The sequence below is a fragment of the Eubalaena glacialis genome, chromosome 5 (assembly GCF_028564815.1).
Source record: "Eubalaena glacialis isolate mEubGla1 chromosome 5, mEubGla1.1.hap2.+ XY, whole genome shotgun sequence".
Taxonomy (NCBI): Eukaryota; Metazoa; Chordata; class Mammalia; order Artiodactyla; family Balaenidae; genus Eubalaena; species Eubalaena glacialis.
In genome coordinates this window covers 128,936,020-128,959,337 of record NC_083720.1, presented here as the reverse complement: position 1 = coordinate 128,959,337, position 23,318 = coordinate 128,936,020, and the positions used below count along the sequence as shown (strand labels likewise).

The 23,318-nt window shown below is 34.5% G+C and overlaps 1 protein-coding gene across 4 annotated transcripts in view; it reads right to left on the bottom strand.

Moving 5' to 3' along the window:
* DNAJB14 (DnaJ heat shock protein family (Hsp40) member B14) overlaps positions 1-23,318 on the bottom strand; it is a 42,979-nt gene that overhangs the window by 5,803 nt on the left and 13,858 nt on the right. Inside the window, exons 1-5 of one of the 4 annotated variants that reach the window (XM_061191682.1) lie at positions 21,574-21,592; positions 21,147-21,318; positions 14,429-14,574; positions 2,155-2,340; positions 515-609 (exon numbers count right to left, since the gene is read on the bottom strand). In XM_061191682.1, coding sequence (XP_061047665.1) covers positions 515-609; positions 2,155-2,340; positions 14,429-14,574; positions 21,147-21,301 — 582 coding nt within the window. In that variant the 5' untranslated portion in view covers positions 21,302-21,318; positions 21,574-21,592. Of the gene's footprint in view, positions 1-514; positions 610-2,154; positions 2,341-14,428; positions 14,575-19,002; positions 19,079-21,140; positions 21,319-21,573; positions 21,593-23,318 lie in introns of those variants that run through there. The other 3 variants (XM_061191683.1, XM_061191685.1, XM_061191684.1) reach the window with 3 other exon arrangements.

Sequence of the window (23,318 nt, the reverse complement as noted above, 5' to 3'; positions counted from 1 at the left end):
GGTTGCAAAACTATTTTTACCATGGATTTGAGGGTGGAACATGGACACTGATGAGAGTGGTACAGCTGGGGACCAGACCTTTTCATTTCTGGTCCAGTGCTCTTTCCATTTACCCTTCTCCTTCACGTAATTTAACTGCTATATGCAATTAGGTATAACTGCATTAGAATAAGGAAAGTGACTTCTAACTTAATTTTTTCAGTATTAATTCTAAATTCTTTAGAACCAACAGTAACAATTTACGTTCAGAACATGCACACTGCAAGTTTACCTTCATTAGAATCATAGAATATCAAATGTGAAGGTGTCATATTGCCCAACCACCCGTCACCTTGACTTCTACCCCTGCTTCCCCAATATCCCTAAGGGATTCTCTAGTCTCTATTGAACACCTCTGGTAAAAGAAAACTCATTACTTCCTTTTAAAACAACTTGCCCTATTTTCAGACAACTCTATGCTTTTCCTGAGCTGAAATTTGCCATTTTCTGATTTCTAATCATTTCATAAACATACATCTCCTCTTTCTTCTTCTCTTTCATGTCCACTATGTTGATGCTGATGTTGATTGCTATAGCCAGCTCGTCCATTTGAAAATGAATGTACACTACCTAGAAAATTAAAAGCAAGGTTAAATTAGGGAGAACAATTATCATCAGAAAAATCATATTTTCCTTTATATTTTTATTTATTTATTTTTAATTACTAAAACAATGCATGTTTGAGTAATGAATGCTTATTGCCCTCTCCTCTTGTGAGTGAAGGGTGGACAAAACCAGGAATGATTCTTCTTTGCTTCCCTTAAAGTAAAGGAGAAGCTCTTTCTTGATGAAAACTTGAATGAGAGTTCCTCCCTAATACTGCATACAGGGAGGACTTTTGCTGTGGTTGGTTGATTTTACAAACCTTGGATCATTAATCTGAAACTCTGCTTTCTGCATTTATCAATGAATCACAAGTACTTCTAGAAATCAAAAGCTTGTGCTCGAATTCATTTTTTAAAAACAGCTGTATAATATACTATGGTACAGGTGGACCACAATTTTCAAACATTTTCTTGTTGATGGACATTCAAGTTGTTTTCAAAAAAGGTGACCAACCAGAAATGGCTATCACTGATAAAGTATGTTATAACAAGCAAAAGAACTGCAAATCAACTATCAGAAAAATTCACTATTGTCTGAAAGATTTCTAATTGTTCCCAGCATATTTTTAGTCAAAATTATTAGTCTGAATAATTTTTTTGTGAGAGGTAATTATGTATCCTAGTACGTCAAAATGCAGGTTATATTTTCAGTCATTAATTTGTATTTACACATCCTCTTTCTTTCAAGGATGCTTTACAAAATGCCTTATCAATGATCACAATCTTTCTCAATAATATTCAGACAGGACTACCAGGCCAAATTATATTGCTACTTTCATAAAGACTATCCTAATTTTGAATGGGATGTTTAACTTAGCACCTTTCATTACTGCTGTAAACAAGACTGGAGCTATAATTTTAAACACCTTAGAGGAGCTACTCTTAAAGAAAATTAATTTCCACACAAGCAACTTACAGTAAATGTAAGTAAAACACAGTACTACTTATGCTGGTACTAAAAATCTATTCATTTAGTAGTACTTCTACAGTATTTTACTTTGATAGCCTAGTTCAAGAAATTATTTCTATCTTAATGTAATTTTTTAAAACCCACTTACTTTATATGTAACCTATGATTCAGACATTTCAATGGACAGTACCTCCACATACATCCATATTAACAATCTACAATATTATTAATGAAATCTACAAAGATCTTCAAAGAACCAATGTCAAATAGTCCTTCAAGGTACAGGTTACTTCCTATAATTGTATTGGCACTTAACTAATGCATTGCCACTGGATCTCCTACTTACAGATCCTTTCTTCAGCTCTATGTAAAATACACAACATCTTTTTAAAAATAAAGTATGTTCTAGGAAAAAGACAGACTTACAATAAAGGTAATAAGTCTAACAATTTTCTTCTATCTTCATGAAAAACCATCACAGGATCATAATACTATAAGAAAATGTCAGGGAGAAGGTACATAAATCTCTAAATAGCCTAACTGGAGGTGACGATCTCTAGCTTCATAAAGTACAAATATTTATAACTAACATTAAAATACCTGAAGGAAATCCACCACCAAAGAATATATTAAACAAGTCTTCTGGAGTTATATCAGCTTCACAACCTCTATGGAAATTAAATCTACCATTGTTCTGCTGATTACATGCTTGTTCTTCATTGCCTGTGAGGTCATACTGCTTTCGTTTTTCTGGATTGCTTAAAACCGCATAAGCGTTTCCAATCTCTGAAAAAGTAATGAGCAAAAGTTGATAAGCAAAGTTTTTTTTTTTAACTCTTTGGGTTTATTTATTTATTTATTTATTTATTTTTGGCTGTGCTGGGTCTTCGTTTCTGTGCGAGGGCTTTCTCTAGTTGCGGCAAGCAGGGGCCACTCTTCATCGCGGTGCGCGGGCCTCTCACTATCGCGGCCTCTCTTGTTGCGGAGCACAGGCTCCAGACGCGCAGGCTCAGTAATTGTGGCTCACGGGCCTAGTTGCTCCGCGGCATGTGGGATCTTCCCAGACCAAGGCTCGAACCCGTGTCCCCTGCATTGGCAGGCAGATTCTCAACTACTGCGCCACCAGGGAAGCCCCGATAAGCAACGTTTTTATATTATAAAAGACTGCCCCATATAAAGGCTACTTGTCAAACAACAACAAAAAATGACTTGAGGTTAATCAAAAAAATAAGACAGTAACAATTTCTTTTAAAGGTATTATACATTGCTTACAGTTACACATATTACCTCCCAATACAATTTTTTATATTAATCAGGCAAGTCTCCCTACTGCCTTGAACATAAAGGAATGCTCATCTTGCTTTCTTACCATTGTGCTCCCCTAACTTCCTGCTTCTTTTCTTGAGTATCCCAATCTAGTCATTCATTACTGCCCTTCAAACCAATAATAATAGCAGTAGCCACCAACTACCAGGCTCTGAACCCAATATCTTATTACTTTATCCATTAGTGTCTCAACTTTACAGATGAGCCCCCTGAGGTTCAAAAAGGTTAGGAAACTTGTTCAAGATCAAATTTATTTTTTAGGACAGTAAGTAAACTCTATGCAACCTACACCATAAACCTTTTTTCGCACACTCCAGCCCAGAGTAAGCTATTCTTCATTTATTCCTGAACAATTTATTTCTCTTAAACTGTCAACTCCATGAGGGTAGGGACTGTACCTAAGTTTTCACTGCAATATCCCCACGGTAGAGCATAGAGACTGAATTTGTTTTTGAATGAATCCATATATCCATATCTCTAGTCCTCCTATCTCACTTTGCTACTTTCATGATATTCATAAAGAATTCTATTGCCTACCTCATACTCCCATGTCCAAAAGATCACATTAATTACCAAAATGTCTTCTCGAGGTAATTTACAAACGCTGTAATGCTTTAATCTAAATGCAAGAATCACCCTATTCACATTCTGAAACATCTAATAATTAATCATTTTATAAGAACAGCTTACTTCTTAAACTGGATCAGAAGCCTCTTGCATATGGGATTATTTTAAAAATACTTTTGAGATCCCATGTGGTGGCTGCCACAGGCACTGTGCAAGCAAATACACGCTCATTAGGTAGTTGTTTCTGGAGGACTACATAGCACACTGAAATTAATCATATACAGATACTCTGGACCCTTTCTTCTGAATCAGAGATAGCTTTCAGGTGGTCTGTGAACCCTATGGTATGGTAGTTGTTTTTGGATGACTACATATCACACTGAAATAATTATATACAGATACTCTGGGCCCTTTCTTCTGAATCAGAGATAGCTTTCAGGTGGTCTGTGAACCCTATGGTATGAAAAATTAGGTGGATGGTCCACTTATCTGAGGAGATGGTCCAAAACTTTCTTCAGATTTTCAAATAGATCTGTGACTCAGAAATATAGCAATCATTTATAATGTTGCTCCAATGGAGAAGCATAATCAGAGATCCCAGCAATGTACTTACAAACACCATCAAGGTATTAACACATACCTAAAAAAGAAGCATATCTTTCAATATCTGCCAAAGTTGTACTTCCAGTAATAATATCAGTTTTAGGATTTAACCTCTATGCACTAAAAGGACTATTTCAGGTTCATAATGCTATTACTTTTTATACTAATAATATATTGGCAACCCAATTCTATCTTTAAGGCTTTGCTTTTTAAAAAAGTGACTTCCAAACATTATGATGTTTTAGAAAATATTTGTGAAAGATTGTCATAATTCATAATTCTATATGTAAGACAATTTATTCTATCTACTGTGACTAATTTTCTATTCACTTACTTTGTGCTATACCTATAATCAAGATTTTTTTTTCAGGTCCTCATTATCTTACGAATTAAAACCAAAATTTATTTTGGTATTCAAAAGCCTCACAAAATACATTTCCATCTCAGTGTTATTTACTTCACCAAGAGATACCTTCTGCTTTATTCATTTTTCCTTAATCACACCTTTTATTTTGAGGTTAACTTTAGATTCACATGAAGTTGTAAAAAATATTACAGAGAGATCCCTTCTACCTGTTACCTAATTTCCCCAATGGTAATATCTTATAAAATTATAGCACAGTATCACAGATAGGATACTGACATTGATACAATCAGGATACAGAACATTTCCATTACCGTCTCAGGTTGCCCTTTTATAACCACACCCACTTCCTTCCCCTCCATCCCCTCTTTAAATCCCCACAAACATTAACCACTCTATTCTCTATTTCTAAAATCTTGGCATTTCAAGAATGTTATATCAATGGAATAATACAGTATATAAATAGAATGACACCTCCCAGATTGGCTTTTTTCAATCAGCATAATTCTTTGGAGATGGATCCAAGCTGTTATGTAAGCCATTCATTCCTTTTTAATTGTTTTCCATGGTATGGATGTTTGTTTCACTAATCACCCAGTGAACAACATTTGGGCTGTTTCTAGTTTTTGGTTATTACAAATAAAACTGCTACGTAGGGACTTCCCTGGTGGCGCAGTGGTTAAGAATCCGCCTGTCAACGCAGGGGACACGGGTTTGAGCCCTGGTCCGGGAAGATCCCACATGCCGCGGAGCAACTAAGCCCGTGCGCCACAGCTACTGAGCCTGCGCTCTAGAGCCCATGAGCCACAACTATTGAGCCCATGTGCTGCAACTACTGAAGCCCACACACCTAGAGCCCATGCTCCGCAACAAGAGAAGCCGCCGCAATGAAGAGTAGGCCCTGCTCGCCACAACTAGAGAACGCCTGCACACAACAACAAGGACCCAACACAGCCAAATATAAATAAGTAAAATTAAAAAAAAATGCTACGTACATTCATGTATATTCATGTACGTGTAAACATAAATTTTTATTTCTGGGATAAATTCCCAGAAATGCAATTGCTGGGCTGTCTATTAGTTGAATACTTCGTTTTGTGAGAAACTGCTGAACTGTTTTACAGAGTGACTGTGTCATTTCATATCCCATCAGCAATGTATAAGTGATCCAGTTACTCTGCATCCATACCAGTATTTGGTGTTCTTACTATTTTTTACTTTAACCATTCTGATAGGTGTGTAGTGATATCTCATTTTGGTTTTACTTTGCATTATCCCTAATGGCTAATGAATGATGCTAAAAAACCTTTTCACATGCTTATTTGCCATGTGTATATAATCTTTTGTGGGATGTCTCTTCATGTCTCTTAACCAATTTCTAATTGGGTTGTCTGCTTTTTAAATTTTGGGTTTGGGGAGTTCTTTATATATCCTAGATACTCGTCCTTTGTCAGATATGTGCTTGGCAAATATTTTCTCCTATCTTGTTGCTTGTCTTTTCCGCTACTTCATAGCATCTTTGCGGAGCAAACAAAAAATTTTTTGATGAAGTCCAATTTATCCACTTTTTGTTTTATAAACTGTCTAGTGTTAAGTCTAAGAAGTCACTGCATAGCCTAAGATTCTAAAGATTTGCTTCCATGATTTTTTGCTAAAAGTTAAAGTGTTGTTTTATATTTATATTCAAGATTCATGTCGAATTCATTCTTATATAAAGCATGAGATTTAGGTCAAGGTTAAATTTTGTTGTTGTTGTTTTACCTATGAATGTCCAATTGCTCCAAAACCATTTGCTGAAAAGGTTATCTCTTCTCCACCGAATTATTTTGCACCTTTATCATATTGTATGGCTTCCCTGTCTTGTTCCATTGATCTATGTGTCTATCCCTCTACCAATATTACACTGTTTTGCTAACTGTAGCTATAAAGTAAGTCCTAAAATCAGGTACACTAATTACTCCTACTCCTTTCCTTTAATGAATCATTTTTATTTATTCAGGTTCTTTGTATTTCCATATGAGTTTTAGAATAAACTTGCTCTTATCTACAAAGAAGTCTTGTTAGGATTTTGACAGGAACTGTATTAAATGTGTATATCAACTTGGGAAGTCTTGACATCTTTACCACCATGTCCTTCAATCCATGAACATGATATATCGTTCCATTTATTTAGATCCTCTGATTTCTTTCATTAGTATTGTATAGCTTTCAGCATACAAATCTTATACAAGTTTTGTTAAATTTACAGCTAAGTATTTCTTGTGTGTGTGTGATTGTAAACAGTAATGTATTTTTAATTTCAGTTAGACACATGTTCACTACTAGTATATAGAAATATGCTAAATAGAAATTGATTTTTGTATGTTTATCTTGTACCCTGAAATCTTGCAGGATTCACTTACTAGTTCTAGGATTTTTTTTTTTTCTGGTACATTCCGTGGGGATTTTATACATGATCATGTTATCTGCAAATAGGGACAGTTTGATCTCTTCCTTTCCAATCTGTGTGCCTTTTATTTCCTTCTCTCACCTTAATGCACTGACTAGAATTTCCAACACTATTTTGAGTAAGAGTGGTGAAAGGGGACATTCTTGCTTGTTCCCAGTCTTAGGGGGAAAGCATTAAGTCTTTCACCGTTAAGTATACTGTTAACTGTAGGTTTTCCATAGTTGCTCTTTTATCAATTTGAGGCAGTTTCCTTTGGAATTACTATTTTTTCTATCAGTGTTTTATTTCCTGTCAGTTTTACCATGAATGAGTGGAGAAATTTTTCAAATGCTTTTACTGCATTGACTGATAAAATAAGATTTTTCTTCTTCAGCCTATTAACATAGTGGATCACACAGACTGATATTCAAATAGTGAACCAGCTTTGCATCCTTGGAATAAACTCTACTTGGTCAGGATGTATAATTCTTTTAAAAGATTGTTGAATTCTGATATTTTATTAACGATATTTGGGTTTATTCCATGAAGGATATTAGTCTGTAGTTTCATTTTTTTGTAGTGTCTTTGACTGGTTTTGATAGCAGGGTAATAATTATTTTGTGAAATGGATTGGGAAATATTTCCTTCTCTTCTATTTTCAGGAAGAGACTGTAGAATTGGTTTTAACTCTTCTTGAAAAGTTTCATAGAATTCTCCAATAAAGACATCTGAGCCTGGAGATTTCCTTTTGGGAGCTTCCTAATTACAAGTTTACTTAACAGTTATAGGCTGTTCATATTACCTACTTCAAAGTGAGTGAGTTCTGATCATTTTCAATTTTCAAAAAATTGGTGGTAAATTTATGTGTGTGGAGCTGTTCATAGTATTCTCTTACCCTTTTGATGTTTGCAGGGTTTGTATCCTTGTTTCTGATACTATTTTTGATAATAGTAAATTGTCTTCTTTTTTCCCTTTGTCAGTCTGTCAATTTTATTGATCTTTTCAAACAACTAGTTCTTTTGTTTCACTGATCTTCACTATTGTTTTTCTGTTTTCAATTTTACTGATTTCCACTCTCACCTTTATTTCCTTCCTTCTTCTTGCTTTAGGTTTACTTTGCTCTTCTTTTTCTAGTTTCATGAGGAGAAGCCTAGATGACTAAGGCTGTTCCTCTCTTCTAATACGTGCACTAAGTGTTATGTTTCCTCTTAGTGTTGCTTTAGCTGGTTCCCTCGAATTTTTGATATGTTGAGTTTTTATTCAGTTTAATGTATTTTTAAAAAATTCTCTTTGAGATTTCTTTGACCCATAGATTATTTGGAAGTGTGTTGTTCAGTTTCCAAGTGATTGAACATTTTCCAATTATCTTTCTGTTATTGACTCTATTTTGATTTCATTGTGGTCAAAGAACACACTCCGTATGATTTCAGTTTTTTAACTTGGTAGAAATTTATTTTATGATCCAGGACATGGTCTAACTTGGAGTATGTTCTGAGCACTTGAAAAGATTTTATAGTCTGCTGTTGGGTGGAGTGTTCTATAAATGTTGATTAAATCTTCTTGGGTAATAGTGGTGTTTAATTCTTTTATATTCTTGCTGATTTTCTGTCTTTTTGTTCTATCAAGTGTTGAGAGAGAGGTGCTAACGTTTCCAACTATAATTGTGAATTTACCTATTTCTCTTTCCAGTTGTATTAGTTTTTGATTTACATATTTTGCATCTGTTTTTTGGTGCATACACATTTATATTGTTATATCCCCTTGAAGGATTGTCTCTTTATCATAACATAATATCTCTCTCTGGTAATTTTTTTAGTCTAAATTCTACTTTTTCTAGTATTAATACAGCTATTCCACTTTCTTTTGATTAATGTTTACATGATATACCATTTTTCATTTCTTTACTTTCAGCCTGTCTATATTGTTATAAATGCAGTGAGTTTCTTATAGGTAACATATAGTCGAGTCATATATTTTTAATTCACTCGGCCAATCTGTCTTTTAATTGATATATTCAGATCATTTACATTTATATGTAACTACTGATAAGTTAGAGCTTATGTCTACCATTTTATTTTTTGTTTTCTGTTGTTTTCTTTTTCCTGACTTCCTGGGAGTTATGTGAACATGTTTTTTAGAATTCCATTTTGATTTATCTAGTGTTTTCTGACTCTATCTCTTTGTACAGTTTTTCAGTGGTTGTTCTAGATATTATATTATATATACATAACTTACAACAGCCTACTGGTATCATCACTTTTCTAGTTCAAGTGTACTGTGAAATCCTTACTTCTACTTCTCTTTACTTTCCTTTGTTCTTCCCCATTTATAATGTAACTGCCTTACGTATTTTCTCTACACACATTGAGAACCACATCAGATAATATTAAAATTTTTGCTTCAAATGTCAAACATAATTTAGAAGTTCAAGAGAAGCAAAGTATATTGCATTTACCCATATTTTTGCTTATGCTGTCCTTTCTTCCTTCTTGATACTTCAGATTCCTTTTTTTTATTATTTTCTTTTGTTTAGAAAATTTCCTTTAGCTATTCTTTTAGGGTATGTCTGCTAATGACAAATTCTATTACTTTTCCTTCATCTGAAAATATCTTGATTTCCCCTTCATTCCTGAAAGATATTTTTGCTGGGTATAGAATTCTGGGTTGATAGTTTCTTTTCTTTCAGTATTGAAAAATGTGCCACTTCTTCCCGGCCTGCATGATTTCGGATGTGAAATTCACTGTCATTTGAATTGCTTTTCCCCTATAGGTAAGGTGTCACTTCTCTTTTGCTGCTTTCAAGGTTTTTTCGTTATCTTCAGTTTTCAGAAGTTTGACTATGATGTGTCTTCGTGTGGATTTCACTGGGCTTATCTCTTTGGAGTTCACTCAACTTCTTAAATTATGGAAGTTTATATCTTTTGTCAAGTATTTGAAGTTTTCAACCTTTATTTTTTTTAGTACTTTTTCAGCTATGCCCTCTTTCTCCTCTTCTTCTAGGAGACATATAAGAATGTTAAATCTTTTGTTATAGTCTCACTTGTATGTGAGGTTATGTTCCTTTTTTCTCTTTCAGTCTATTTTCTCCACTGTTCAGATTGAATAATGCCCATTTTTCTATTTTCCAGTTCACTGATTTTTTTTTCCTCTGTTATTCTGCTATTTATGTTATTCATTGCTAGTTTCATTTTGGTTTTGTACTTTTAATTTATAGAATTTCTATTTGATTCTTTATACCTTTTGTTTATTTGCTGAGACTTTCTATTTCTTTGCTGAGACTTTTATTCTAAATGTTTCAAGCATATTTGTAATTGCTCATTGAAGCATTTTTATGATGGATGCTTTAAAGTCTTTGTTAGGCAATTCTAACCCTTCTGTCATCTTCATGTGCCTTTCTATTGATTGACTTTTTAAATATGATTTGAAGTGTTCCTAATGTTTAGTATGGTAAGTGATTTTCAATTGATTTGTGATCATCTGAGGTATTGTCTTATAAGGCTCTGGACCTTATCTAAAGCTTCTGTTTTAATTGTCCTGTTTGGTACAGGAAGTGAGGATACCACCTTGTTACTCCAAGGTGGGAGTAGAAGTTGAGGTTTCCCCCTTGGCCTCTGATGACGTCTGAAAGAAGAGGCTCCTCATCACTGATGGGCAGGGATGGGATTTCCAGTCCCCAAGCAAGCCTCCACTGATATCTCTTTGGCTGGAAAGAGGAGGGGTGCCTCATTATTGCTCCCCAGGTGGCTTTAATGACACCACAAAGACATGGCTTTGCTTACCTCTGGATGGCAGTGAAAGTCCAGGCCACTGATAACACCACCCCGGGTGATGGGGGAGAGGAAGGGATACCTCGTTACTGCTGGTAGCAGTGGAAGTAACAGCTCCCTACTCAATCTTCTCTGTTACCACCCCAGTTGGGAGGGTAGGGCATCTCATTACAGCCTGGAAAGGGTGACAGTATAGGTTCTCGGCCTCTGCTGGTGTGGGTGTGGGTGGGGCCACAGTTTTTTCTGTGGTATTTGGCTGCGGTAGAATGACTACTGCTTAAAAGTTTTCTGTCTGGCTATGTCGCCCCTTTCCGGGTTGTTTGGCTAGAGACAGCAGGCCTTTCTTGGGAATTGTTTGTCTGTGCTCATTGGTGTTTCTGGGTTATCTGCTTCTCCAGCACCCAGTCTAAGACATAAAAGGCAAAAGGAAACCCAAGCAACACACTGCCATGTTGTTCTTTGGGTCCCAAGGTCCTTAGCTGGTCTACCGTCTTCCCTCTATGTTTCAGTTTTCTTATGTTTGTTTTATTTTATAACTAATATCCAGTTGCACTTTAGTGTGAGGAACAGGGAAAAGTATAACTCTTCCATCTTCCTGAAAGTGGAAGTCGTCACTGACTTTTAAATCACTTCCCTCATTCTCATATCCAAGTTTCTGCCATCTTCTCTCTTCACTAACCATAGAAATCATACACACCTTGAGTAAACTCTTAATTCTCACCTATTATATGGCGGCTTCTCCAATTACTCTGATTATGATTCTACTTTATCTTTCTGACTTTTCTTCAGACATCTTTATTCTATGTTTTGAATTTAATTACATTCAGTTCTTCTGGGAGATCCTGGGTAAATCAGTTAATCTCTCTGAGCCTCAATTTTCTTATTTGTGAAAGAATGACACTGGTTCCCATCTATTTCAGAAGAGTGTTAATAAGCATTAAATTTTTAAAAATAGGAATGAAAAACTATAAAATGCTTGTCAAATGTTAGGTATTACTATTATTCCAAATGTTCTGTGTGAGTCTTGTCTCCTCTTCATAAATTACAAATTCTTTGAGTAAGAGGATATCTCATATTTTCTTACTGTATTTCTCTCAGAATTAGCCCATAGGGTAGAACTGATTTCTCTGTTCTTATAGGTTCACTCTAGATGTTAAGAATATTGAACTACCAAACCTAACATAGGCAGTAGCATCTGATCCATTATTATTTATCAAGCAAACATATAAACAGCTAATCAATGCCCTTGTCATTATATTCACGTATATGTAAACAGGCACATGTACTATTCAAATAGTCTCTGAAATACTTGGGAGTCTTTGAAGGTCAAGGTAGACTGGGCATGTTTTGAAGATATCCACATCAGACAGAAGAAAAGGGATCCATTTGATTCAAATATTTTTTTAAGGTATGTTTATATATACTATGTAAGTCACTGTCTAGATGTAAATAAAATATTCCCTGCTTTGAGAAACTCACAAACCTAACTAAAGAACAAAGAGCTACATGAAGTTAGGAGTTCATTTAGTCTACTCTCTTTGATAGTAATCTTTTATTTTTAAAGTTTTACAAAACACACAAATGAAAATATCTCTTCTATCTAATTTAATTCCTTAACCAATTATCTCCTCTTTTTCTATTCTTGAAAGATATAAAAAACAAGTGGTTTCCATCCTCTGTAAAAAGTATTTTGGCAATTACAGAGCAATAAATCTATACTTACCTCTCATATAAACAAAAAACTATAGTCTTTACTTAGAATAAACAGCTTGGTATCCCAAACACAGAAGTTTAGATCAAATGGTTAAAAATAAAATAAGACGATTCAGAAGGTAATGAAAAGGTCCTATGTGTTGAATGAATGAAACCTGCCATTTCTGTGTGCTGACAAACTAGCAGTAATATCTTCTAATTAACTACCTTTGCTCACCAAGCATCTCTGGCTTACAATCTGGGTTTTCTTTTCTTTACTTTTTTTAGCCATGCCACGTGGCACGTGGAATTCACAGACCAGGGATCGAACCCGTGCCCCCTGCAGTGGAAGCATGGAGTCTTAACCACTGGACTGCCAGGGAAGTCCCAACAATCTTGGTTTTCTATGTAGTTTCCACTCAATGAAATATGGGTTCATCAACCACCATCCTATTATGATCTTCTTTGGAGTTAATAAATTGGCATTCTGATTTACAAATAACCCCCTATGTATTGAATAATGTGCGCCTTTCCTCTAGAGATGAATCACCGCCCAGCATGTTGATAAATATTAAGTTTCTAGTTTTGCAAAGTGTAGTATTAGACTCTGAAATGTACCACGTCAAAGAACAATCACCTTTGTTAAACTCCTCTAAGTGTCTGTGTGGGGTGACATATATGTCGCTCACCTCTTCAAAACACAACACAGGCTGTAAAAATACTGGTAGGTCCACTTACTGTTATTCTAAGACCAATAATGCTAACATGACTTCAATATAGAAATGGGAGAAAGAAGCAGTTAAATGTCCTTAACATTAATGAAGAATTAATACTGAAATCATCTAACAGATCACAAACATGCAAATAACTCACTGCCAATGTGTTTAGACATCTTAAAAACACAAAAGATTTTAAATTAAACGATTTTAATTCAGAAAGTGAAAAAAAGGTTTTTAACTTTGGGGGGGAATATGTGCTAAAGTTAGTGTTTTGAGTAAAGCAGCTTTTCCTATGCTTTCAACACACCACTTTTAATTTAAGGAGACAGAGAAGGCTCTCACTGTCACAGAGATATTTTACTTTGGGGGGGAGTATGTGCTAAAGTTAGTGTTTTTGAGTAAAGCAGCTTTTCCTGTGCTTTCAACACGCCACTTTTAATCTAAGGAGACAGAGAAGGCTCTCACTGTCACAGAGATAGTCTACTTTCACCAGCACCACTTTGGCAGCTGCTTTTACTGGAAAATATTAATAATCCCCAAATGTATTTTGCTTGCCAACTTCTTTTAAGAAATAAAACTGTATTGCAAACAATTTTAACAGTATTTTTATGAATGACAATTGAGTCGTCTATCTTTTAGGAAAATTTAAAATGATTATCTCCTTCCTGTTATTCCAAGACCCCAGCATTTCACTGTAAACATCATACATTGGCTTTATGAATGTCAAATTCACAAGAACAAATAATCACAAATTTAAGCATTTTCCTATGAATCAGAAGTTAACTATTATGAATAAATTGTAATAAACATGAATTATAAAATCAGTTCTCTCACACTTATTTACTAAATTGGCAAAAAAACTGAAATAATAAGAAAGAAAATGAAGAAAATATTAGCCAAGAGAAAAGAAACATTCTTGAAAAAAAAATCACAGTAGTTAGAACTACATATGAAAAATGCAAAAATTGGCCAGAGTTAACAGAAATAGAAGAATACTGGACAAATAGTGATTCCAAGTAATTTCCCAATTCTAGACAGTCTCTAATATCTTAAAAACTCATAAAAAAAATATTGCTTTTAGTTCTTTTAGAACCAGCTGGTAACATGCTAGAAGCTCATGCATAATCATCACACTACTTGTATGTAGTAAACTAGAAGGCGTGCATGGGTATCTAGAAAAGTTACTTAGAACTTTGCCAAAACTGACATGTTGCTTTTGTGAAGCCAAACAGCATTTGTTTGGCTCTTGGTATAACAAGTTAATAGTGAAGTTTTAAAGGATTTTGAGGAGGCTTGCTTATGCTGGCTTCTAAATGCACCAGTCTAAAGGCAGAATTTAATATTCTAAAACACTGTAAAGTGGATTCTGAAAAGGGCTTAGAAAATTGCTTTAAAAGGTTTACTTTACTTTTAAAAGCATCTGTTGCTCCAGGTGCATGGTTTTTGTCTGGATGAAACTTCAAAGCAAGCTTTCTATAAGCTTTTTTCAAATCTTCATCACCAGCATCTTTGGTAACTCCAAGTACTTCATAGTAATTTTTACATTTGTTTATGCTGTGAACAAGAGAATGTGTTACATTGTAAGCAAACTTCAAGGAAGAGCTTCAAGTAATACCTCTATTTTTTTATTTATTAGAATAGTATAAAGAACTGTCTGTGGACTGTTTTCTCGATATCAAGTTATAGTTTATCCGTTAACGGTTATTGCTCCATTCTCTTTTTCAATCACAGACCATTTTCCCAACCTCTCCCAATCTAAGAAGAACTGACCATAAGAATGTCCTTGGTGCAATTTATCACAACTACAGAGAAGTAAAGCAAAGCTCACAACAAATGTGGATGAAGGACAGAGCACACACTGCAACTAAAACGAGAGAGTAAGAACAATTTTATAGTACTCTTAAGTGCATAAATAAATTCCAAAACTCCTCGCAAGTATGTCACAGCTAAAGATTAATGTGCATTGCATTCCAAGAGTTTTATTGTTGCATAATGTAAACCTAACCAAATATCAAAGCAACAGTTTAGTGCATGTAGACAATTACAGTACCCTATGGCTTCAATGTCAAGGCAAGTTAATTCAGCTAGGCAATGCTAAAGAGAATTCATTTGTGTCAGTCTCTATGAAAGATAAAATCTCATAATAAAATACATCATGGGACTCAAAAATATTTGTTACATCTGATTTTCATTATGATGAACATACTCTTAACGATTACTTACATGTTTATAACCCTAAATATGCAACGTTTAAGCCCAGAGTCTTTGAAGTATGTTAGGAAAAGAAATACTCTGAATGGAGCAGAGAATACTAATCCTTTTGTATGCTAACATTCTCCCATGACCTAAAAATTTTCCTTCACTAAAATACAGCTACATTTTAAATATTTTTTGTTGAGTACTATATAACTTTAAATGTGTTCCATGTATGAGCGGCTTGATGACAGAAGTAGTAAGAAGTAAAAGGATCTGAGGCACAATTGTTCCCTGACAGCTAAAGAACTGCAAAGGCTGACTTGAAATTTTCAGAGAAAAGAGACAAGATTGATCTTATTTCGCTACTAAACCTATTAGCCATCACAGTGCTTGGTACATGATGGGTTCTCAGTAAATATTTATGGAATAAATGAACCTTAGCTCTCCTTTCATAATGAAAGCATTCATCGTTTGTTATATGAACAAGGGGAAAAAAAGAACACACTGAAAAGATTATAGAATTTTTTAATAATCACAACAAAAATCTGTTAGGCAGTCTTCTTCAGAGTAATAATAATTAAAATCAGATTTTTCTACTTTAGATACTTAATAAATACGAACACAAGTCAATTTTATTTCATAAACATGACATTTCCTTTATTTAGTCAATAATATTTATTGAGCACCAACTAAGTCCCAGGGCACTTGAGATCTATTACAGAACAAAACAGAGAACGATCACTGCCTTTGTAGAGACTCATTCTCCTAGATATGTTAAGAAACTATGTGATAGAAAAAAAGGGAAGAATGACATGTACAGAACACCTACTGTGTGTCAGGCACATATCCACAACCCCATACCCATGTTCCAACATCCATAACGTTCTGAAAAATGGAAGTTATTCTATAACTAACTTGACTGCAAAAACCTGACTTGGAAACTTTCAGAGGCAAAATTTCAAAGGCAAAACTGAACTGATGTGAAGCTGCTAGAGAGTCTTCATTTATCACATTCAAGTGTGATATTTGTACCTTTTGCTGCAGAAATGGCACTATTAGGTTAGGGCTGCTTACCAGACCCTGCTAAGACATTATGTAATCTATAACATATGCTCCTTAGTACTTTTCGAAAATATGAAGATCCCGAGTTCCAAACTACATCTGGTCCACAAAAATTTCACGTAAAGAATTGTAGAATCTTATTATGCTGATTATTTTACACAAATTATCTCATTTACTCCTCATTAGGTAGATATTATTCCTATTTAACCAATGAGGAAATCAAGGCTTTGAGTGGTTATGTAAATTGCCAAAAGTCATATAACAAAGTAACAGATGGAAACCAAAATTTATTTCTTCAACAAAAATTTACTGAATATCCACTTTCTGCTAGATGCTGTTTCAGACACTATAGTGGTAAATAAAGCAGTCAAAAAATCCCTCCTCACATTAAATTTAAAATTGGGAGAGAGACAAGCAATTAACAAATATAGACGTAAAATACGAAGTACATCATATGACATCATATGGTGATATATATTTAGAGAAAAATGAAGTGGCAAAGGGAAATAGTGAATGGAAAGAGAGGCCTGCTATTTTAAATAGGGCGATTAGGAAAGGCCTCACAAGTGAAGATTCAATCCTCAGTTTGTCTGACTTGAAAATCCTGCTGTCTCAGAATCAGAATAAAGAAGAAAAGGAGCCCATTCAGAATCCAGACCAACCATCCACTTCCTTCTATTTGCTCTTCTAATCAGTGTTTAAACAGATTCTCTGTTGGTTTTGGTGCCCCAAACATGCCTTCTCTGCCTCTCTTCTTGTTTAGTTAGTTTCTACAACGTCTTCAGACCTCAGCTGAGCTCTTCCTTTTCTCAAGAACTCAGATTCCTCAAGACTAAGTTTGGTGACCCTCTTATATTCTCCTAAAGCTCTCTGAACTTAGCCCTATCCCAGCAATTATCTTAAATGTGCCACAGCTATCAGTTTACATGTTTGACTACTTTTCTAGACTATTAGACCCCCTGAAGGCAGGGATTGTGTCTTGTTCACCATATGTGTTGAATGGATGGATGACTAGTACAATTTGAGGGCAGAAATGGTGAAGATCTACAAGTCATTTTTGGACCAAAGATAATGTGCTGTAAGAAAAATATTGTTGGCACCAAAATATCAATTTGGAATAGAAGACTGTGGGACAAGGACCAGAGCTAAAAATATGACAGACACTATCTGAACACAAAAGACAAAAGGCAGTGATAAACAAAACACTGAACAATCCTAAAGTCATTACTATTTGCTTTGAATGCATAAGATGTTTCCTTATGACCAGATTAATCCTATAAAATTATTTTGTTGATTATTTCCTGAGCACAAAAGGCTAGGCAATAGAAAAAGGCAGCCTAGGAGAGGGCTGCTGGATAGTATAGGGAAATTAGGTTGGAATTCACAGTCCTCTAGAGATGGGTCATAAAGCTAAGTACTGTCACAAAGAGAAAACAGGTAGGAAAAACAATTATTTTACTAACTCTTAGCCGTATCTAGCTCTACCATATCTTCCTTGCACTGAATTTTTCATCATATATGAGAGAAGAAATTCTTTGAGAAGCTAGCAGAGGTATAAAGTCAACATCACCAATGGACAAGCTATAGACTACATATCTCAAGTAAAGCTACAAAAATACTCATTTACTTAATTTTTCACACTTAAATGAGAAATTACCATTCACAAATTAATTTTAATCTATATATTGTTCATTATACTCCTTTTCACCAACTAACTGCATTTGTCACATTTTTTTATAGTTTGCTCCTTACTGAAAGATTCAAACCTTCTTCACCATCCTCACCCAGACTAAAAAAAGAAGGAAGGAAGGAAGGAAGGGAGGGAGGGAGGGAGAGAGGGAGGAAAGAAAGAAAGAAGGAAGGAAGGAAGGAAGGAAGGAAGGAAGGAAGGAAGGAAGGAAGGAAGGAAGGAAGGAAAGAAAGAAAGAAAGAAAGGAAGGAAGGAAGGAAGGAAGGAAGGAAGGAAGGAAGGAAGGAAGGAAGGAAGGAAGGAAGGAAGGGAGAAAGAAAGGAAGGAAGGAAGGAAGAAAGAAAGAAAAAAGAAAATAAAAAAGAGGTAATCTATTACCTGCCCTGGAAGAAAATATTGTGCAAAAAGGCCAGAAAGATATGTCTGGGAGCTCAACAGGGGAGATGTATGCATGGCTCAACTTTTATGTCTTCCTTTATGTGTGAGAAAGCATTCTGGCCGTGGAAGGAGGGGTCTCTTTCTATTCTTTTTTTCATATATTATAGATGAGTTTTAAATAAACTTCAAATTTAATTGCTGTTTAGGAAAATGATTCCTTATTCCTGAGACAAAGGTTTATTTATTTTATAAATTTAGCAAAATGGTTTATTTTGTTTTCATTTAAAGAACTACAGCTAAATCCAATCCTAATGAAATCCCCATAATTCAAATAATTTTAACAGTTATACAGAAGTGTTCCTAATTGATAAATATAATGATGGCCAGTTAATGATTTCTCACTGACCTTGTAAATTTTTAAAATAAAAAGATGGGCTTTTTTTCTACGCGATATTAAAAGTCTCTTTAAATTAGATCCAGGACACCTTTTGCTCTGTAATTTTTCAATATATTTCAACGCAAAGACAACAAATACTGCTTAGTTTCACAGAATATGAGTTTTTACAAAGTTACACACTTTTTCTTCAGTCTTACTGTAAGCTAGCTCTTACTTATGCAATGGATGCAGTATTATTGCATGGCTTCTCCCATTGAGCCAAATTGTCACTGAGCAACTTGTTTGCATAATCGTGCTAACCAACAAGATAACATGGCTTTCTTCAGAAAAATCCCCTGTGTATAGGTAAAACAAAAACAAAAACATACAGCATGTAAGTGTTTGCTGGTGACCTGTTACCTCACTAAAGCGACACTTACAGAAGGCTAATATAACGAGTAAGTGTTACATGATTAGCTAAGCAACTCTTATACAGTATAAGGTACCAAGTGAAATACTTTGAATAACTTAGGGGTTCTATTAAAGAATGTTCTGATCATATTTATCCCCAAAGGAAAAAAACTTCATTTATTTAATTTAAAAAAGGTATGCTAAAATTATTGATAAGAGAAACAATCTCTAATACAGGTATACTACTAAGCTAATACTTGTACTCCACAAAAATTCAGTCTCAAACTTTGCTGGGTCCACAGTGCTAGCCAGCAATCCTGCCATTCCATCTGCCTTTCCCCTCTGCAAATATTCCATACCTTTACCACTCTTCTCAAGCTTTCAATCTCATCTCTTTTCTTCTAACTCTCAGAGGATAACTTCATCTCCAATTTCATAGAGAATACAGACCCAAAAGACAGGAACTCCCTCAACATTTTATTTCCATCTGTCCAATTCTGGCCATATACAAAGGGGATCTGCACCCACAATCATCTTTCATCTTTCACACAATTCACTCTATTTAGGTCTTTTACTGAGAACAAGTTCTCCCAGTAAAAAGTAATTTCTACAAGAAAATAAAATTTGTTTTTGGAGAGATGTGGTTTCCTGAAACACATTTCAGCACACTGTTTAATTAAAGGTTTTTCTTAAAGAAATTCAAAAGCAAGTCACTCATTTATTCACTTATCTCACTTATTCAGCCACCTCTGACACAATACTACAGTTATAAAAGTCGTTAGCAAGATTATTTATAATTCTCAAAGTACTTCACTACCATTCAGGCTAACCAAATACCCTTTACCATGATTAGGGAGTCTTTGTTTCTTATTGTGGTCACACAGATAAAATGTTACATTCAAGCTTTAGCATCTGAATATATATGAAGAAAAGCAAAATATAAATACATTGATACTTGATTTAAAAATAACTTCAATTCCAAATTATGGTGAGTAAAAAAGAATTAACTAAAAATAAGAATGGGGAAAAAAAAGGGTGAAAAAAGAAAGAAAATAAGATTAAAAGAGAAATAGATAAGAAAGGGCAAAAGAGAAAGAAAACTAGCTTTACATACTTTTCACTTAAGCTAGTTCACTGCACTATTCACTCTCTATGTTGAATTATCCGATTAATCACTGTTCAGAGTCCTTCATCCTTATACTTTAGTTTCCCTAGACAGCAATTTCAGTACAACATCAATACAGTTTCCTTAAGCTATAGCAGGAAACCATAACAGTATCTTCTCTAGTGTTTCATACTCAGAAGTTCATTTTCTTTCCAGAAAATCTTTTCTTAATTATAAAATTAATAAAGTCAATCTCCAAAACCCAGTTCATAATTTTCCAATTCTACCCAATTCTTCTGCTTTAAGTAGACGTGTATCATGAAGTAAAACTAAAACACTGAGACAGAATGATCAGAGTAAGAGAAATATTAAAAGGAGAGGACGTTATAGTGTTTGCATATATATATAAAGATAGCCTTAAAGAAAGAATATAAATAGAAAAAAAAACCTATCCTTCATTAATATAAGAAATTGAAAATGCTGTTGCAATTGCCCTCAATTTTCTTCTCATATGAAATTCTCCTGCTTTCATATATATATATATATATATATATATATATACAAATATATATATATATATATATATGTGACAAAACAATTCTTTATCCTCTTTCAATATTGTTATCTAAACACTGTATTGTGTCAAAAATCGAAACAATTTGCCTCAAAAAATTTCTTTCTGTAAGTAGCTTTGTGGCTTATAGTTACTTTAAAAGATGGAAACTTCCACAGAATTGGTAATTTACAGACTGACTTTATAAAGAATATAAAGCATAAGACACACAGAGTTCAATTTCTCAATGTCTGTTCTTCTACTGAATTATAATTCAAACCCATTTTTTAGGTGTTACGACACTAAACTTACACTAGTATCAGTTATAATTGACATATAAGTTACTTACTCCTACCTGAGAACTCCATCTACTTGGTCTTTGGTGTAGCCTTTTCCGCTTTCACCACTACCAGAGGAGCTGTCCTTTGTGCACTTAGGCTTGCTTTGATCACCACTATCCGACGGTTTTCGGCAATGAGGGCTATTTCCAGCAGTGCTTCCATTTTTCATAATTATTTCCAATAGTGCTGTGGAAAGATACAGAAAGCATACTATCTCTGTTTACATCAAGGTACATACACCTGGTCTTGAGAAAAAAGTTATAAAGCTGACAAATTGTGTACTTCAGAAAGATACACCATAGGGTCTTTTAAAATAAATAGCAAGCATTCCCTTATGTACTTAGCTGTTGACAGACTACTGATCACCATTTAGAAGTAGAATATTAAGAAGTTTAATGTTAGTAACTCAAAACTACTATCATCCAATAACTTATGACATACTTTTATTTGTCACATCATGGTGAAACTGCAGAATACCAAAGAAAAAGATAGTCCTTAAAGTAGCCAATGAGATTACCTAAAAAGAAACAGAAATTAGACTTCCTATTTATTTCTCAGCAGCAACAATGGCAGCTAAGTGAGTAATATCTTCAAAATACTTAGGGAGAATAACTGTCAACTTGAGTTCTGCACTAATTTTCTGGAACTTAGATAAGATTAAAATAAAAACATTTTCAAACAAACAAAAACTGAGAATATTTACCACTAAGATTTCACTAGAAGATACTTAAAATACATATTTTGAACAAAAGGAAAATGCTTGCAGACAGGCTGAGATGTAAAAGGGAATGGACATCGTGAGGTCCAAATACTGTGGAGCAAACACTGTGGTAATGTGTGAGTAAATCTAAACTGAGTCTATAAAGCAACAGTATATGTCTAGGATCTCCTATAAAATACTGGAGAGGCACAGAAGAGGGGTAGAGAGAATATATGAAATAAGAATGGCCATGAATTCATAATGATTAAAGATGGGAGGGTGGTAGGGATTGACTAAACTATTCCGTCTCCTTTCGGGTATGCTTGAAACTTCCCATAATGAGTTAAAACTAAACATTGAAAAAAAAATCAACAGAACTAAAAGGAAAAAACAGAGAAACCCACCTTGACAGTAAAACACTTTAACACATTTTTAATCCACAACTGACACTGGGTCGATTAAATAATCACTAAGGATACAAATGACATAAACTTCTAATTTATCAAGTTTGATCTAAGAAACATAAAGTAATTATATCCAACAAATGTGAATATTCATTCTTTACAGGCACACAAGGAATGAAAATTGACTACATTATAACTAGACCATAATATTATCCTCTTCAAATCTCAAAGAATTAGTATTACAATATACTACAATCTCTGAGCAAAATGCATTTAAGTGAGAAATCAATTATAAAAATGTAACTAGATCACAAATGGGTTGGAAAGGAGAAGAGTCTAGAAAAACTCATGTATCAAAGAAACAATCATAATAGAAACAAGAAAACAGAATTGAAGAAAAATGAACATACTACATATCAGATTTTGTGGGTCATCAAATGGTGCTGGGACAATTGGACAGCTATGTGAAAAACAATGAATCTGGACCCCTTCTTCACACCATACACAAAAGTTAGCTCAAAATAGATCACACACCTATACGTAAGAGTTAAAACTATAAAACTCTTAGAAGAAACTATAGGAGTAAATCTTTGTGACTTTGATTTATTCCAAAATTCTTAGATTTGACAAATTAAGTAAAGTGGCAAAAGAAAATACAGAGAAACTGGACCTTATCAAAACTGAAAACTTTTGCCCCTCAAAGAATATCATCAATAAAGTAAAAAGAGCGTTTCCCTGGTGGTGCAGTGGTTGAGAATCCGCCTGCCAATGCAGGGGACACGGGTTCGAGCCCTGGTCTGGGAAGATCCCACATGCCGCGGAGCGGCTGGGCCCCGTGAGCCATAACTACTGAGCCTGCGCATCTGGAGCCTGTGCTCCGCAACAGGAGAGGCCGCGATAGTGAGAGGCCTGCACACCGCGATGAAGAGTGGCCCCCGCTTGCCACAACTAGAGGAAGCCCTCGCACAGAAACGAAGACCCAACACAGCCATAAATAAATAAATAAAAATTAAAAAAAAAAATAAAGTAAAAAGACAATCCACAGAATGTGAAAAAATATTTACAAAATCATATATCTGAAA